General features: G+C 45.1%; 2 protein-coding genes across 8 annotated transcripts in view; one reads left to right on the plus strand and one right to left on the minus strand.

The window, feature by feature from the left end:
• LOC130367694 (surfeit locus protein 4-like) overlaps positions 1 to 4,851 on the minus strand; it is a 644,664-nt gene extending 639,813 nt beyond the window's left edge. For all 7 annotated transcript variants that reach the window (XM_056570310.1, XM_056570304.1, XM_056570309.1 and 4 more), the window contains exon 1: positions 4,699 to 4,851. The gene's annotated coding sequence lies outside the window, so the exon portion shown is untranslated. The remainder of the gene's footprint in view (positions 1 to 4,698) is intronic.
• A 101-nt stretch (positions 4,852 to 4,952) lies between these two features.
• STX10 (syntaxin 10) overlaps positions 4,953 to 14,546 on the plus strand; it is a 21,999-nt gene continuing 12,405 nt past the window's right edge. Inside the window, exons 1-3 of the mRNA XM_056570313.1 lie at positions 4,953 to 5,572; positions 11,131 to 11,300; positions 11,587 to 11,681. Coding sequence (XP_056426288.1) covers positions 5,538 to 5,572; positions 11,131 to 11,300; positions 11,587 to 11,681 — 300 coding nt within the window. The 5' untranslated portion in view covers positions 4,953 to 5,537. The remainder of the gene's footprint in view (positions 5,573 to 11,130; positions 11,301 to 11,586; positions 11,682 to 14,546) is intronic.

Below are 14,546 nucleotides of genomic sequence, written 5' to 3' on the forward strand. Positions count from 1 at the left end.
CTTCTGGTTTTGCCCGTGGAGACGAGGGAGGCCCTGGAAGTTCCGTTTTCGCTAGAAGAAATAGATGCAGCCATATCCAACCTGCCTTAGGGCAAGAGTCCGGGCCCCGACTGCTACACGGGCAAATTCTATAAGTCACTGAAGACCGAGCTGTCTCCCCTGATGTGCCGCTCTTTCAACAACATCACCCCTCTCTCGGGATTCCCCTCGGCCGCTCTAAAAGCTCTCATTACCGTAATACCCAAGGAGGGTAGAGACCCTAACCTGTGTTCCAGCTACCGCCCCATCTCATTGCTTAATGTAGATACTAAACTGTTTGCCAAATTGATCGCGGATTGACTTGCAGCCATCCTGGGACCCCTGATTCACCCCGATCAATCCGGTTTTATACACTCTCGCGAAAGCAAAAGACAACACGATCCATACTTTCTCCATTATACACCGAGCCATAGCCCGGCGTTTTCCGCTCATGCTCCTCTCATTAGACGCTGAAAAGGCGTTCGATCGGGTGGGTTGGGTGTTCCTGGAGGCCTCCCTGAGACAAATTGGATTAGGCCCTAACATGCTGGGGTGGGTTTTGGCCCTTTATCAAGACCCGAGTGCACAGGTTCGGGTCAATGGCTCCCTATCATCCTCGTTTCCTATCCGTAATGGCACAAGGCAGGGGTGTCCGCTCTCTCCCATCCTGTACGTTTTATGTATGGAGCACCTCTTAAATGCACTTCGTAGCAACACGTTAATCAGAGGGCTCCGGGTGGGAGACAGCGAACACCTCTGTTCTGCTTTCGCAGATGACCTCCTCCTCTACATCTCCTCTCCTGTTACCTCCCTGCCAGCGGTGGTACACACTCTCCAGCTATATTCCTACTTTAGTAATCACAAGATCAATATGACAAAGAGTGTAGCTATGAACATTTCCCTCTCCACATCTGAAGTCACGCACGTGAGAAATGCTCACCCCTTTAAATGGTCCTCGGGTTCTATAAAGTATCTGGGAGTTCATGTTCCGGTGGACTTGCATAATAGCTTCTCCCTTAATTTCCAGCCCCTACTTGCCACGATTGACAAAGACCTTTCTAACTGGTCAAAGGGCACTTTCTCATGGCTTGGAAGAGTCAACATACTTAAAATGAATGTTCTCCCTCGCCTCCTTTACCTATTCCAAGCCATTCCCATTGTGCTCCCCACAACTTATTTCAAAAAGATTGAGGGCCTTATCCGATCGTTTATATGGGCGGGCCGGCCATCGAGAATTTACAAAACGATGCTCACAAGGAGGAAGCAAGCAGGCGGTCTGGCTGTCCCTGACTGCAAGGCTTATTACATAGCGGCCACGCTGGCTAGGTTTTTGGACTTTCTCCATGGCCGCTCTTCCAAGCGATGGGTGTCAGTGGAGACGGAGGGATCGTGCGTAAATATAGTGACGGCCCCTTGGTTACCTACTGGTACACTGCCTTCTACCACACCATGCTCGCTACCCTGGGTTACAAGTGAGATGCTGGCATTCTTTAGGCGTTATTTTTCAAAGACACGATTGCTAACCCCCGATGGCCCACTGACCCCAGTCGTGGGTAACCCACGATTCCCTCCGGGCCTCTCGAGGACGTCTTTCTTAGGTGTCTCGGACCCTCCTTCACTGCCCATACAGACCTTCCTGGTAGGTACAATGCTCAAGCCGTATGAGGACTTAGTCCCCACACACCTACGATCCCCGACTGTCTATCTGAACTACCTTCAACTCAAACATTTCATCTCCTCAGAGAGTAGCGTGCTACACCTAGCTAGGCCGCTTACACCCTTTGAACGATTGTGCACCTCCTCCTCTCAGCCTGCAAGGGCCGTTTCACTGATATACGGGCTCCTTATGGATATCTCCGCGCAGACCCCTCCGTCCTTTGTGGCGGCCTGGGAGGAGGAACTGCAGACCTCTTTTGCCCCAAGTGACTGGTCGGCGGCCTTCTCCCTTTGTCATAAGCACTTCTTCCTTATGGCAGCTCGCACCATAATACCGAGGAAGTGGAAAACGACCACACCACCCACCCTGACAGATTGGTATAGAGAAATCCTATTTCTCTGCCGCATGGAAGAACTAATGGCAGATTCCTCGGGTCGCACCAAGAAATTTCTGACAATTTGGAGTCCCTGGTTGGCATTTCTCGAAACCCCCCTATATAGGCAAGGATAATCATGCTATATTGTACCACACACCCAAGCCCTTATCCCTTATGTATATAGACGACTTGTGGTTGGTTGGAGGGGGCTGCGAAGGCTGGTGGAGACGGAGAGGGGCCTCTGGAGAACATGTCGGTGTATACCCCCTCCCCCGCCCCCCCCTTTTTTATTTATTTTTCCCCTTCATTTCTTTCCACATCTCCCTACCTCACACCCTTTTCTATTCTGTCGCTCTACACAAGAGCTCTCTCTCACTCCTTACTGACTATGTTATTACATACCTTATTTTACATGTTTAAATATATGTTTATGTTAATGACTGTCAACCCGCTCGCGCTCAAATGCGCCCTAGGGAAACTACTTGACAGCAGACTGGGCATTTTTATTGTCTGCCTGGACATATGTGCCTATAGGTCGCCCCTTTTCTCTGATGTCTCTTTCCTGGTGAACAAGTGTGACTCTATGTCTTGGTATCATTATTTTCTGACCTCTTGTTTATACTCTGGAAATGTCATATGTCCTTTTGTTACTGATTTTGACAGTTTAATAAAATACTTGGTTGAATATAAAAAAATAAAAAATAAATGTGGAACCCCAATAAATACGTAAATTGTCCCATTTTCCCTATTTCACCCCCAAAGAGTGTTACAAAAATATTATATACATATTTGGTATCGCCGCGTGCGTAAATATCTGAACTAATAAAATAAAAATTTAACAACGTACGGTGAACGGCGTGAACGTAAAAATAAAAAAAAGTCCAAAATAGATGTTTTATAACATTTTATTCCCCAAAAAATATCTATGCTATATAAGCAAATATGGTATCAATAAAAAGTACAGATCACGGCGCAAAAAATGAGCCCTCATACCGCCGCTTATACGGAAAAATTAAAAAAAGTTATAGGTCTTCAAAATAGGGGGATTTTAAACGTACTAATTTGGTTAAAAAGTTTGCGATTTTTTTTTAAGCGCAACAATAATAGAAAAGTATGTTACCATGGGAATCATTTTAATCGTATTGACCCAAAGAATAAAGAACAAGTCACTTTTTACCGTAAATTGTACAGCGTGAAAACGAAACCTTCCAAAATTAGCAAAATTGCGGTTTTCTTTTTAATTTCACCACACAAATAGTATTTTTTTTGGTTGCGCCATACATTTTATGGTAAAGTGAGTGATGGCATTACAACGAACAACTGGTCACGCAAAAAACAAGCTCCATACTAGTCTGTGGATGAAAATATAAGAGTTATGATTTTTTGAGGGTGAGGAGGAAAAAACGAAAACGTAAAAATGTTATTGTCTGTGTCCTTAAGGCCCAAATGGGCTGAGTCCTTAAGGGGTTAATAACGGATGAATGCTCATAGTGTGAAAGGAGCCTAAGTTTGACCACAAGAAAACCAACAAATTAGCATTTTTTCCCATTTCACCTCACAAATTTTTTTTTTATTTCCATACCCGATTGTTAAGTTTTACGTATACAGTGGTCCCTCAACATACGATGGTAATCCGTTCCAAACGGACCGTTTGTTGATCCGTGCAATGTAAAGTATAGGACAGTGGTCTCCAACCTGCGGACCTCCAGATGTTGCAAAACTACAACACCCATCATGCCCGGACAGCCGTCGGCTGTCCGGGCATGCTATGTGTTGTAGTTTTGCAACATCTGGAGGTCCGCAGGTTGTAGACCACTGGTATATGAAGTTGTACTCACCTGTCCCCGTCGCTCCGGACCGTCACCGCTGCCCGGTATGTCACTGTCCATCGCTGTCGCAGCGTCCCCGATGCTCCGGCAAGGCCTCTGCTTCCCCGGCATCCTCACTCTCCGTCGCCGCCATCACGTCGCTACGCACGCCGCTCCTATTGGATGACAGGACGGCGTGCGCAGCGACGTGATGACGACGATGGAGAGCGCCGACGATGCAGGGGATCCCGAAGAGGACGCGCCGGAGCCCCGAGGACAGGTAAGTGATCGTCAGCGGACCACACGGGGCACCATAAACGGCTATCTGGTGGCAGCTGAAGCAGTCTGCGCTGCCGGATAGCCGTTTATGCGATGGCCCCGCCATACAAAAGCATTGTATGTTGATGCTGCCTCTGAGAGGCCATCGTATGTTGAAATTATCGTATGTCGGGGCCATCGTAGGTGGAGGGGTCACTGTATTAACCTTAGGTAATGTTTATACATTTTTTTCCAGTGTTTTTGTAGCTGTAGAAAAAAAAATCAATTTTGTGGCCTTTTTTTTTACCAAAATCAGCAGAATTTTAAAAGGACAAGGGTATTAATTTACACCCATTGATGACATCAGGGTTTTCCATCACGTGTGCCCGAACGGGTTTTCTATTAATGTACAAAAAAAACAAAAACTGTTAAGAGCTTAAAAAAACTGCACATTTTACTGTGTGTGAAAATGGCAGTAACTTGGGATAGAACTTAAAAATACTTTCTTAGGCATTTCTGAAGAAAAATATGGTGCCGAACCGATTAAAAACACATATTGTCTTATTTGCTAGCAAAATTACCTCATAAATTAATATAAACGTCAATAAAAACCCCAGTAAATACGATGAGAAGTTTCCTCACACTCTCCGCTTCTCTGAACAACTCAAACTGCGTCACTCGACGGGGCTTCCCGCCAAAGCACGGTGGGCGGAGCCAGGCTGCCAATAGGCTAACGTCACGTAGGCGGAGCCACAGCCTAGTGAGCGTTGTGATGGCGCGCGATACTACAACTCCCGTGAGTCTCGGCGGCACAGAACCGGAAACACGTGGAAAAACTTCACTCTGTGAGGGCTGTGGGTGGGAAGAAGAAGGAAGGTTGACAAGTGAGGGGGGGGAGAAGCTGTTACACCCGACAGAAGAGAGAGGGAGGGGCTGGGGAAACCCCAAAACACTACCATAGCTGATCCTATACCTATAGAGGAGGTTCATAGCTGTCATATCTATTGGGCTGAGGTTTTTTGTTTTTTTTTACTATGGACAGATGGGGAGGGGTCGCTGGCTACATAGCTTAGGGATCTGTAGTGTTTGTTTTGTGTTTGGTTTTAACAGCTAAAAGTGTAAATTTTTATATAGTAACACTACTGTTAAGTCTGTCCCTTTAAATCTCTATTTAACCCTTAAAAGACGACGTGTGCCTTGATTCTGTATATATATATATATATATATATATATAGCCCTTTCTGGGTGATTCTGTATAAATAGATCTGGGTAATTCTGTATATAGAGACAGACCTAAATTTTGCCCCCTGATAAGGCTCGCCTAGTATCTAATGGACAGGTATGGACTGCGTCTAGATGCGTAAGTCGTGGTAATACGTATTTGCCAAGTCATACGAGTGCAGAGGGGAGATTGCCCACCATGTCGCTGGAGGATCCATTCTCGGTGGTACGGGGGTGAGTATCTGCGTTTTGGAGAGGGCACACTTCAGGAAAATCAGGTAAATCAGTGCTGGCTGTCAGGGCACGATGGGAGTTGTAGTTCTGCAACAGCTGGAGAGTCAAAGCTGGAAGATTTTAACCCCTTAAGGACCCTGCCATTTTCCGTTTTTCATTTTAAAATTTTCCTCCTTAAGTTTTTAAAAAATCATAACTCTTTAAAATGTTCACCTAAAATCTATATGATGGCTTATTTTTTGCGTCACTAATTCTACTTTGTAATGACATCAGTCATTTTACCCAAAAATCTACGGTGAAACGGGAAAAAAAATCAATGTGTGACCAAATTGATGAAAAAAACTATATTTTGTAAGTTTTGGGGGCTTCAGTTTTTACGCAGTACATTTTTCAGCAAAAATTATACCTTATTATTCTGTAGGTCCATACGGTTAAAATGATCCCCTACTTATATAGGTTTGATTTTGTCGTACTTCAGAAAAAAATCATAACTACATGCAGGAAAATGTATACGTTTAAAATGGTCATCTTCTGACCCCTATAACTTTTTTTTACATTTTCTGTGTTCAGGGCGCTATGAGGGCTCATTGTTTGCACCGTGAAGTTTTTAGCGGTACCATTTTTGTTCTGATCAGACTTTTTGATCACTTTTTATTCACTTTTTTGTGGTATAAAAAGTGATAATAAATGTGCTATTTTGGACTTTGGAATTTTTTCCCAAAAAATTTAAAAGCGGTATATTTAAAAAGTGGTATATTTTTTTATCATTCGGACATTTCCGCACGAGGCGATACCACATATTTTTATTTTTATTTACACTATGTTTTTTTTTTTTTTATTCTTGGAAATGCCGGGTGATTAAAACTTTTATTAGGGGAAGGGATAATTGAAAGGGTTAATGATTTTTTTTTTTTACACTTTTCTTATGCAATATTATAGCTCCTATAGGGGGGGCTATAACATTGCATTTACTGATCTTTTACACTGATTGATCCATCCCCATAGGAATGAATCAATCAGTGTTTTTGGCGATTGATTGCTCAAGCCTGGATCTCATTCGGCGATCGGACTGCAGGAGGGAAGGTAAGAAGACCTCCTCCTGTGCTACAGCTGTTCGGGATGCCGCGATTATACCGCGACGATCCCGAACAGCTCCCTGAGCTAGCCGGGCACTTTTACTTAAGTTTTTAGCAGCAGCAAATATGCGGCATGTGGGAACGTACCCTAAAACAGTGTGTCTCCAGCTGTTGCAATACTACAATTCCCAGTATGCTCGGACACCCGACAGCTGTCCGAGCATGCTGAGAGTTGTAGTTTAGCAGCAGCTGGAGGCACACTGTTTGGAAAACAGTGACCTAAAACATGCAACATGTTATGTCATAGGGCTAATAGCAGTGATATATAGTGCTTCCCTCTCGGGACACCTGTATACCTGGCAGCTGTCCCTTACTAGTAAGGCTGTGGTCACAGCTATTAAAGGATAACTCCGGGATGTAACAACTTATACCCTATCCTAAGGATAGGGGATAAGTGTTAGATCGCGGGGTTCCGACGGCTGGGCCCCCCCACGTGATCTCCTGAACGGCGCCTCAGCTCCCTGCATGAAATAAGCATTTTCGACCACAGCAGGAAGCTGCGGCCGACAAGCCCCCTCCATGCAGTCCTATGGCTGAGCCAGAGATTGCCGAAAGCAGTGCTCCGGCTCTCCCATAGAGCTGCTTTGAGGGGGCGTGTCGGCCGCCGCTTCTTGCGGTGGTCGAAAATGCTTGTTTCATGCAGGGAGCCGAGGGGGCATTCGGGAGATCGCAGGGGGGCCCCAGAGGTCGGATCCCCGCAATCTAACACATCCTTAGGTTAGGGGATAAGTTGTTACATCCCAGAGTTATCCTTTAAAGGGAACCAAGCAGCAGATTATACCATATATAAGGCTTAACAACGCGTTATATATGGTAAAATCTTTATCTTTACTATCCCCGAGGAACATTTTTGCCTCCAGGGTTGGTGAGGATATGAAGTTATAAAGTAACCTCCCGGCCACCCCGAAGATAGTCACCTGGGTGGAGAGTTATACTTACCAGGCCCTGGTCCCGCCCACTAGGCTTGATTGACGGCTTGTCACCGCTCTGCTCCGTCTGCTTAGGGAGCAAGCAGTGACGCAGGCCGTCAATTTTACCATATTTTACCATAAATAACCCGTTGTCAACTTTTATATATGTTAAAATCTCCTGCTTCGTTCCCTTTAAAGGGGTACTCAGCCTCTAGACATCTTATCCCCTATCCAAAGGATAGGGAATAAGATGTCAGATTGCGGGGGTCCCGCTGCTGGGGACCCCCTGGATCTACCATGCGGGACCCAACTTTAGCGGCTTTTGGAACCGCTGGAGGTCCTCAGGCTGAGTCCATCTCGACCACCGGGACGAAAGATCATGACGTCACGACTCCACCCCCGTGTGACATCACACCCCGCCCCTCAATGCAAGTCTATGGGAGGGGCGTGGCAGCTGTCAAAAGCAGATACAGGTGTCACCCCCCCTCCCATAGACTTGCATTGAGGGGCGGTGTGTGATGTCACACGGGTGCGGAGTCATGACGTCAAGATCTTCCGTTCCGGTGGTCGAGATGGACTCAGCCTGAGGACCTCCAGCGGTTCCGGAAGCCACTACAGGTGGGTGCTGCATGGTAGATCCAGGGGGTCCCCAGCAGCGGGACCTCGGCGATCTGACATCTTATCCCCTATCCTTTGGATAGAGATAAGAAGTCTAGGGGCGGCGTACCCCTTTAAATTGTACCTGTCAGTAAAGGACATGTCAAAAGTTTTTATTGATCAGGGTCTAAACACTCTGACCCTGACCGATCAAACCTTTTGATATTTCTCTACAACACTTCAAAATCTCAAACACATAGGGGGACATTTATCAAAGCATTTAGTAGTTTTTTTTTTTTTTTTTGCTTAAAATTGTTGCAAAGAAGTTGTAAGTGCGACTACTCTATTTTTTTGTGCCACTTTTTGATTGTGCAGTGTCCTAAGCAAAAAAAATAAATAAAATTGCTTACCAAAGCAAAAAGTGATTTTTGACTTGCAGTGGTCAGAGATTTATCAAGTGCAAAAGTCGCATTACATGAAAGAAACCTACTAAATTTACTCCAGCTCAGACATGGAGCAGAAAAAGCCACTACCAAAGCAAAAAAATAAAAAATAGCTTATGTGAAATACATTTATCAACAGGCTGAAACCAGTTGATAAATAAGTTGCACATAAGCAAAAATTGGAATACATAAGCAAACATTGATAAATGTCTCCCATAGTTTTTTTTTAACTCCTTAAGGACTCAGCCCATTTGGACCTTAAGGACTCAGACAATTTTATTTTTACTCTTTGGTTTTTCCTCCTCCCCTTCAAAAAATCATAACTATTATATTTTCATCCACAGACTTGTTTTTTGCGCGACCAGTTGTCTGTTGTAATGCCATCACTCACTTTACCATAAAATGTATGGCGCAACCAAAAAAATACTATTTGTGTGGGGAAATTAAAAAGAAAACCGCAATTTTGCTAACTTTGGAAGGTTTTGTTTTCACGCTGTACAATTTATGGTAAAAATGACGTGTGTTCTTTATTCTTTGGGTCAATACGATTAAAATGATACCCAGGATTACACACTTTTCTATTACGCAAACTTTTTAACCAAATTAGTACGTTTAAAATACCCCTATTTGGAAGACCTATAACTTTTTAATTTTTCCGTATAAGCGGTGGTATGAGAGCTCATTTTTTCGCACCGTGATCTGTACTTTTTATTAATACCATATTTACTTATATAAAACTTTTATAAAATTTTTTATAAAAAAAAAACATTTTTGCCTTCACGCCGTTCACCGTACGGGATCATTTACATTTTATATTAACAGTACGGATATTTACGCACACGGCGATACCAAATATGTATATAAAAATTTTTTACACTTTATGGGGGTAAAATAGGGAAAATTTTAGTTTTTATTGGGGGAGGGGGGGGGTTTCAATTATTTTTTACTTTATTATTTTACTTTTTTTACTTTTATTTTTACACTCTTATAGTCCCCATAGGGGACTATTTATAGCAACCATTTGATTGCTAATCCTGTTCAGTGCTATGTATAGGACACAACACTGATCAGGGTTATCGGTTATCTTCTGCTCCAGTCTGCGGGAAGGCAGAGCAGAGCAGAAGACTCCCGGAAGACAGTGGAGGCAGGTGAGGGGACCTCCTTCTGTCGTGCTGCATGACCGGATCGCCGCGGCCGATCCGATCATCCTGTTAAGTGATCGCGATGCTGCAGATGCCGTGATCTGTATTGATCACGGCATCTGAGGGGTTAATGGCGGACATCCGCGGGATTGCGGGTGTCCGCCATTACCGGCGGGTCCCTGGCTGCGATCCACAGCCGGGACCTGTCGCGCATTATGCCGACATCGCTCCGATGCCCGCGGTTATGCTCGGGACGTAAATGTACGTCCTGGTGCGTTAAGTACCACATCACCAGGACGTACATTTACGTCATGCATCGTTAAGGGGTTAAAGCGTACCTGTCATTTCAAGTGACTCTTCAGGATAAGCTGCCCTGTTTGTGTACATACGGAGCAGCATTATTTCCGGCCATTATATAACTTTTATAAGGTATTTTTCAGCAGATTTCTGCTCTGCAGGCTTCATCTATAATTTGAAGTTCTCCCAAAGCTGGTAGGCGGAGCTTATAGATTATCTAAAGATTTATTTAGCTTAACTTGCAGACACAGGACAAAGCTGAGATGATTTTCAGAGTGGAATACAGACTCGCAGGGAAGGGGAGGGGGAAGAAGTTTGATAACAGGAGAAAGAAGCATTTTTGCCTAATAAGATATATATTACAAAGTTGTTGTTTTTTTAACTCTGCATTCTTTATGGGGCTTCTGAACATTGCCGAGTGTTCAGAAGCCCCACAAAAAGTGAATGGCACGTGTCTTGTTCATGGGATCAGCGAGGGGGGCCCAGAAGTCAGACCCCCACTGATATCCTAATTATGAACCTTAAAAGGATGAGAATACCCCTTTAAAAAGGGCGCCAATAACCTCCATAGATATAAGGTCGCCACTACCAATGGTTACTGGAGTGTTCCCCCAACCTGTGGCTCTCAAGCTGTTGCAAAACAAAAAAACTCCCAGCATTGCCTTCCTGTTACCTTAGGCCAGTGTTTCCTAACCAGGGTGCCTCCAGCTGTTGCAAAACTGACCTAACAGCCACAGTCTGTATCTGCAGAAAGTTTATAAAATACAGTGATCAAAGCAGCTTCTGCACTTTTCCATTTAGGCCAGTGTTTCCCCACCAGGGTGCCTCCAGCTGTTGCAAAACTACAACTCCCAGCATGCCCGGACAGCCAACGGCTGTCCGGGCATGCTGGGAGTTGTAGTTTTGCAACAGCTGGAGGCACACTTGTTAAGAAAAACACTGACTAAAAATACACAAGCCTCTCTATTGATTTATTTTAGTTTTATTGTATTTTTATCCATCTCTTCCTTCACCTTTTTTTGTCTTCCACAGGGAGGTGCAGAAGGCACTGAACACCAGCAGAGGTCTGTACCAGCGCTGGTGCGAACTCCTGCAGGAGAGTCATGTGACCAGTGCCGAGGAATTCGATTGGACTACCAATGAACTCCGGAATTCCCTGAGAAGCATCGAATGGGACTTGGAGGACTTGGAAGAGACGATCAGTATCCTAACACTGTGGTCGTGGTATTTCATGGGGGAGATTTATCAAAACCTCTGCAGAGGAAAAGCTGACCAGTTGTCCATAGCAACCAATCAGATCGCTACTTTCATTTTGAAAGCTAAAAGAAGCAATCTGGTTGCTATGGGCAACTGGCCAGCATTTCCTCTGCACAGGTTCTGATGAATCTCCCCAAATAGTGCCTGCCCCCTGGACCCCGTTGCTTCCCATTTCCAGCATCCTCTGTGCCTCAGAGCCCTATTTGGTTATTTCCTTTACTCGTATCTCGGGCATCGTCGAATCGAACCAGAAAAAGTTTAAGATTTCGGAGGCTGAACTGACCGAGAGGAGAGACTTTGTGGAGAAGACGAGGAGTTCCTTAAAGGTGACTTCTAAGTATTGTACATCGTTCCTGTATAAGCTTCCTATTAAGCCCAATGCATGCAAAGGTACTATTACAGTACATTCCTTTAAAGCAGTGTTTCCCAACCAGGGTGCCCTTTTTGCTGTTGCTGGAATTCAACTCCCAGCATGCCCTTGGCTGTCCAGGCATGCTGAGAGTTGTAGTTTTGCAACAGCTGGAGGCACACTAGTTGGGAACCGCTTTAATGCATAAAAATAATGTTTTGACTTTTTATTGGTCTCTGTCTCTCTCTGTGTGTCTCTCTCGCTGTGTGTGTCTCTCTCTCTCTCTCTGTGTCTCTCTCTCTCTCTCTGTGTCTCTCTCTCTGTGTGTGTGTGTGTCTCTCTCTCTGTGTGTCTCTCTCTCTGTGTCTCTCTCTCTCTCTCTCTCTCTCTCTCTCTGTGTCTCTCTCTCTCTCTCTCTCTGTGTGTGTGTCTCTCTCTCTCTCTCTCTCTCTGTGTGTGTGTCTCTCTCTCTGTGTCTCTCTCTCTGTGTCTCTCTCTCTCTGTGTCTCTCTCTCTCTCTCTGTGTGTCTCTCTCTCTCTGTGTCTGTGTGTGTGCAGGGATGTGGAAATCCTATAGCCCGACGCCCGGGACAAGTAGTTTTGGGCACCGGGCAGGTGAATTGTTTATAGATTTAGCCCTGTATCGGGCTAGCAGGGACAGACAGACTTCCTTCCCCCTTATTTTTCTTTAATGTCGGTGTGAGGCGCAGGAGCGGATGGAAGTCTACACCTCACACCGGGCTCAGAGTGTATGGAGGGGGGGCGGCCTCCAGCTGACCGCAGAGCCCCATTATCTCCCCTCCCGGAGGATGGACGGAGCTCAGAAGACACAGCAGGGTGAGAGAAAGGATGTAGACAGCTCCATCCCCCGCACACAGCTCTATCCCTCCCCCTGCTCTGTCTAGACAGGACCTAATCCACCACCGGGGAGGTTGCTTGTTTGCACGAGGAAAACACAGAGCAGGGGGGAGGGGAGGGGGAGGACGGAAATGTCACCTCACACCGGCCGGGACTACAGCTCTGATGTCCACTCATGGCGGATCAGGTGAGGAGACAGAGAATACAGGCGGCGGCAGGAAGGGTGGTTGTATATGTAGGGTGTGAGTGTATGTGTGATGTGTATGTAATGTATGATGGGGGGGGCAGCGGCAGGTGTATGTATGATGTGTGCATATGTATGGTTGGTGTATATCAGTGTTTCCCAACCAGGGTGCCTCCAGCTGTTGCAAAACTACAACTCTCAGCATGCCCTGGGCATGCTGGGAGTTGTAGTTTTGCAACAACTGGAGGCACCCTGGTTGGGAAACACTGGTGGATATGTATGGTGTGAGTGTATGTGTGTATGATGTCTATGTGTGATGTGTATGTATGTGATGTATGATGTGGGGGGTGGCAGCGGTGGGTGTATGAATGATGTGTGCATATGTATGGTGTGTATATGTATGGTGTGAGTGTATGTGTGTATGATGTGTGTATAATGTCTAAGTGTGATGTGTATGTATGTAATGTATGATGTGGGGGGGCAGCGGTGGGTGTATGTATGATGTGTGTATATGTATGCTGTGAGTGTATGTGTGTATGTAATGTATGATGTGGGGGGGGGCAGTGGCGGGGGGGTGTGTATGTATGATATGGGGGCAGTGGCGGGGGGGGTGTGTATGTATGATATGGGGGCAGTGGCTGGTGCATGTGTGATATGTGTATGCATGAATGTTTTGTATAGGAGCGGACTGTCACTTTGGCATTAGGTCAGTTGTACCATCTAATTTTATTTATTTTTAGTGGCCCCCGTACTAAATTGAACCCCCAGGAATCCGGCCCCTTTCATACTCACCCGACGACCAAGAGCCCCACGGATGCAGACAAACACGCCCGAACCAAAACTACAACTCCCAGCATGTTACACCATAACCTAAACTGTAGAACTATAAAGTGTAACATGCTGGGAGCTGTAGTTTTGGTTCGGGTCAGCTGCAGAGCCATAGGCTGCATCAGGGCATGCTGGGTGTTGTAGTTACTAACTGCAATTCCCAGTATTCCTTGACACAGACTATGGCTCTGCAGCTGACACGGACCAAAACTACAACTCCCAGCATGTTACACAATAACCTTAACTGTACTACTATACAGTGCAACATGCTGCAACACCCACCCAACCATAGGCTGTATCAGGGCATGCTGGGAGTTGTAGTTATCTAGTAACTAAATGCAACTTCCAGCATTTTCTGACACAAAATGCACCACACAAACTGGAGAAGCAGAACCCCCCCCCCCCCAGTAACACATAAGTCCCTATTGAGACTGAAAAAAAGTGATTAAAATATTGTAGAAAGTGCGTATACATGTGAATAAGCCCCTTTCCTAATAAAAGTTTCCAATTTTCTTTAAATAAAAATAATGTACAAAAATAAACATAAGTGGTATCGCTACATGTGGAAATGTCCAGACTATTAAAATATGATGTTAATTAAACCGTACGGGGAATGGTGGAAATGTAAATAATAGTCCAGAATTGCTAATTTTTGGTCACTTTATATGAGAAATTTTTTATAAGGTGATCAAAAAGTTATATCTAGACTTATCTGGGCTCAGGCGTAAGAGGAGCTACAGCTCTCCCCCCGCTAATATCCTGACATGCTGCGATCACCTATTAACCATTAGATCATCGCTGTCAGCAGTGTCTAAAGGATCTTATATCCATCCCTGGTGGTCTAGTGGAGGGGGATCAGACTATTTTGGTGGAAATTATTTTATCTGCCAGGACAAGTAGATTTTCTTGAGGGACAAGTAGATTGTGTTCCGCTTTAGTCCCTTGGACAAGTAGTTTTTTTTTTTATTTCCA

The sequence above is a fragment of the Hyla sarda genome, chromosome 4 (genome assembly GCF_029499605.1).
Source record: "Hyla sarda isolate aHylSar1 chromosome 4, aHylSar1.hap1, whole genome shotgun sequence".
Lineage (NCBI taxonomy): Eukaryota > Metazoa > Chordata > Amphibia > Anura > Hylidae > Hyla > Hyla sarda.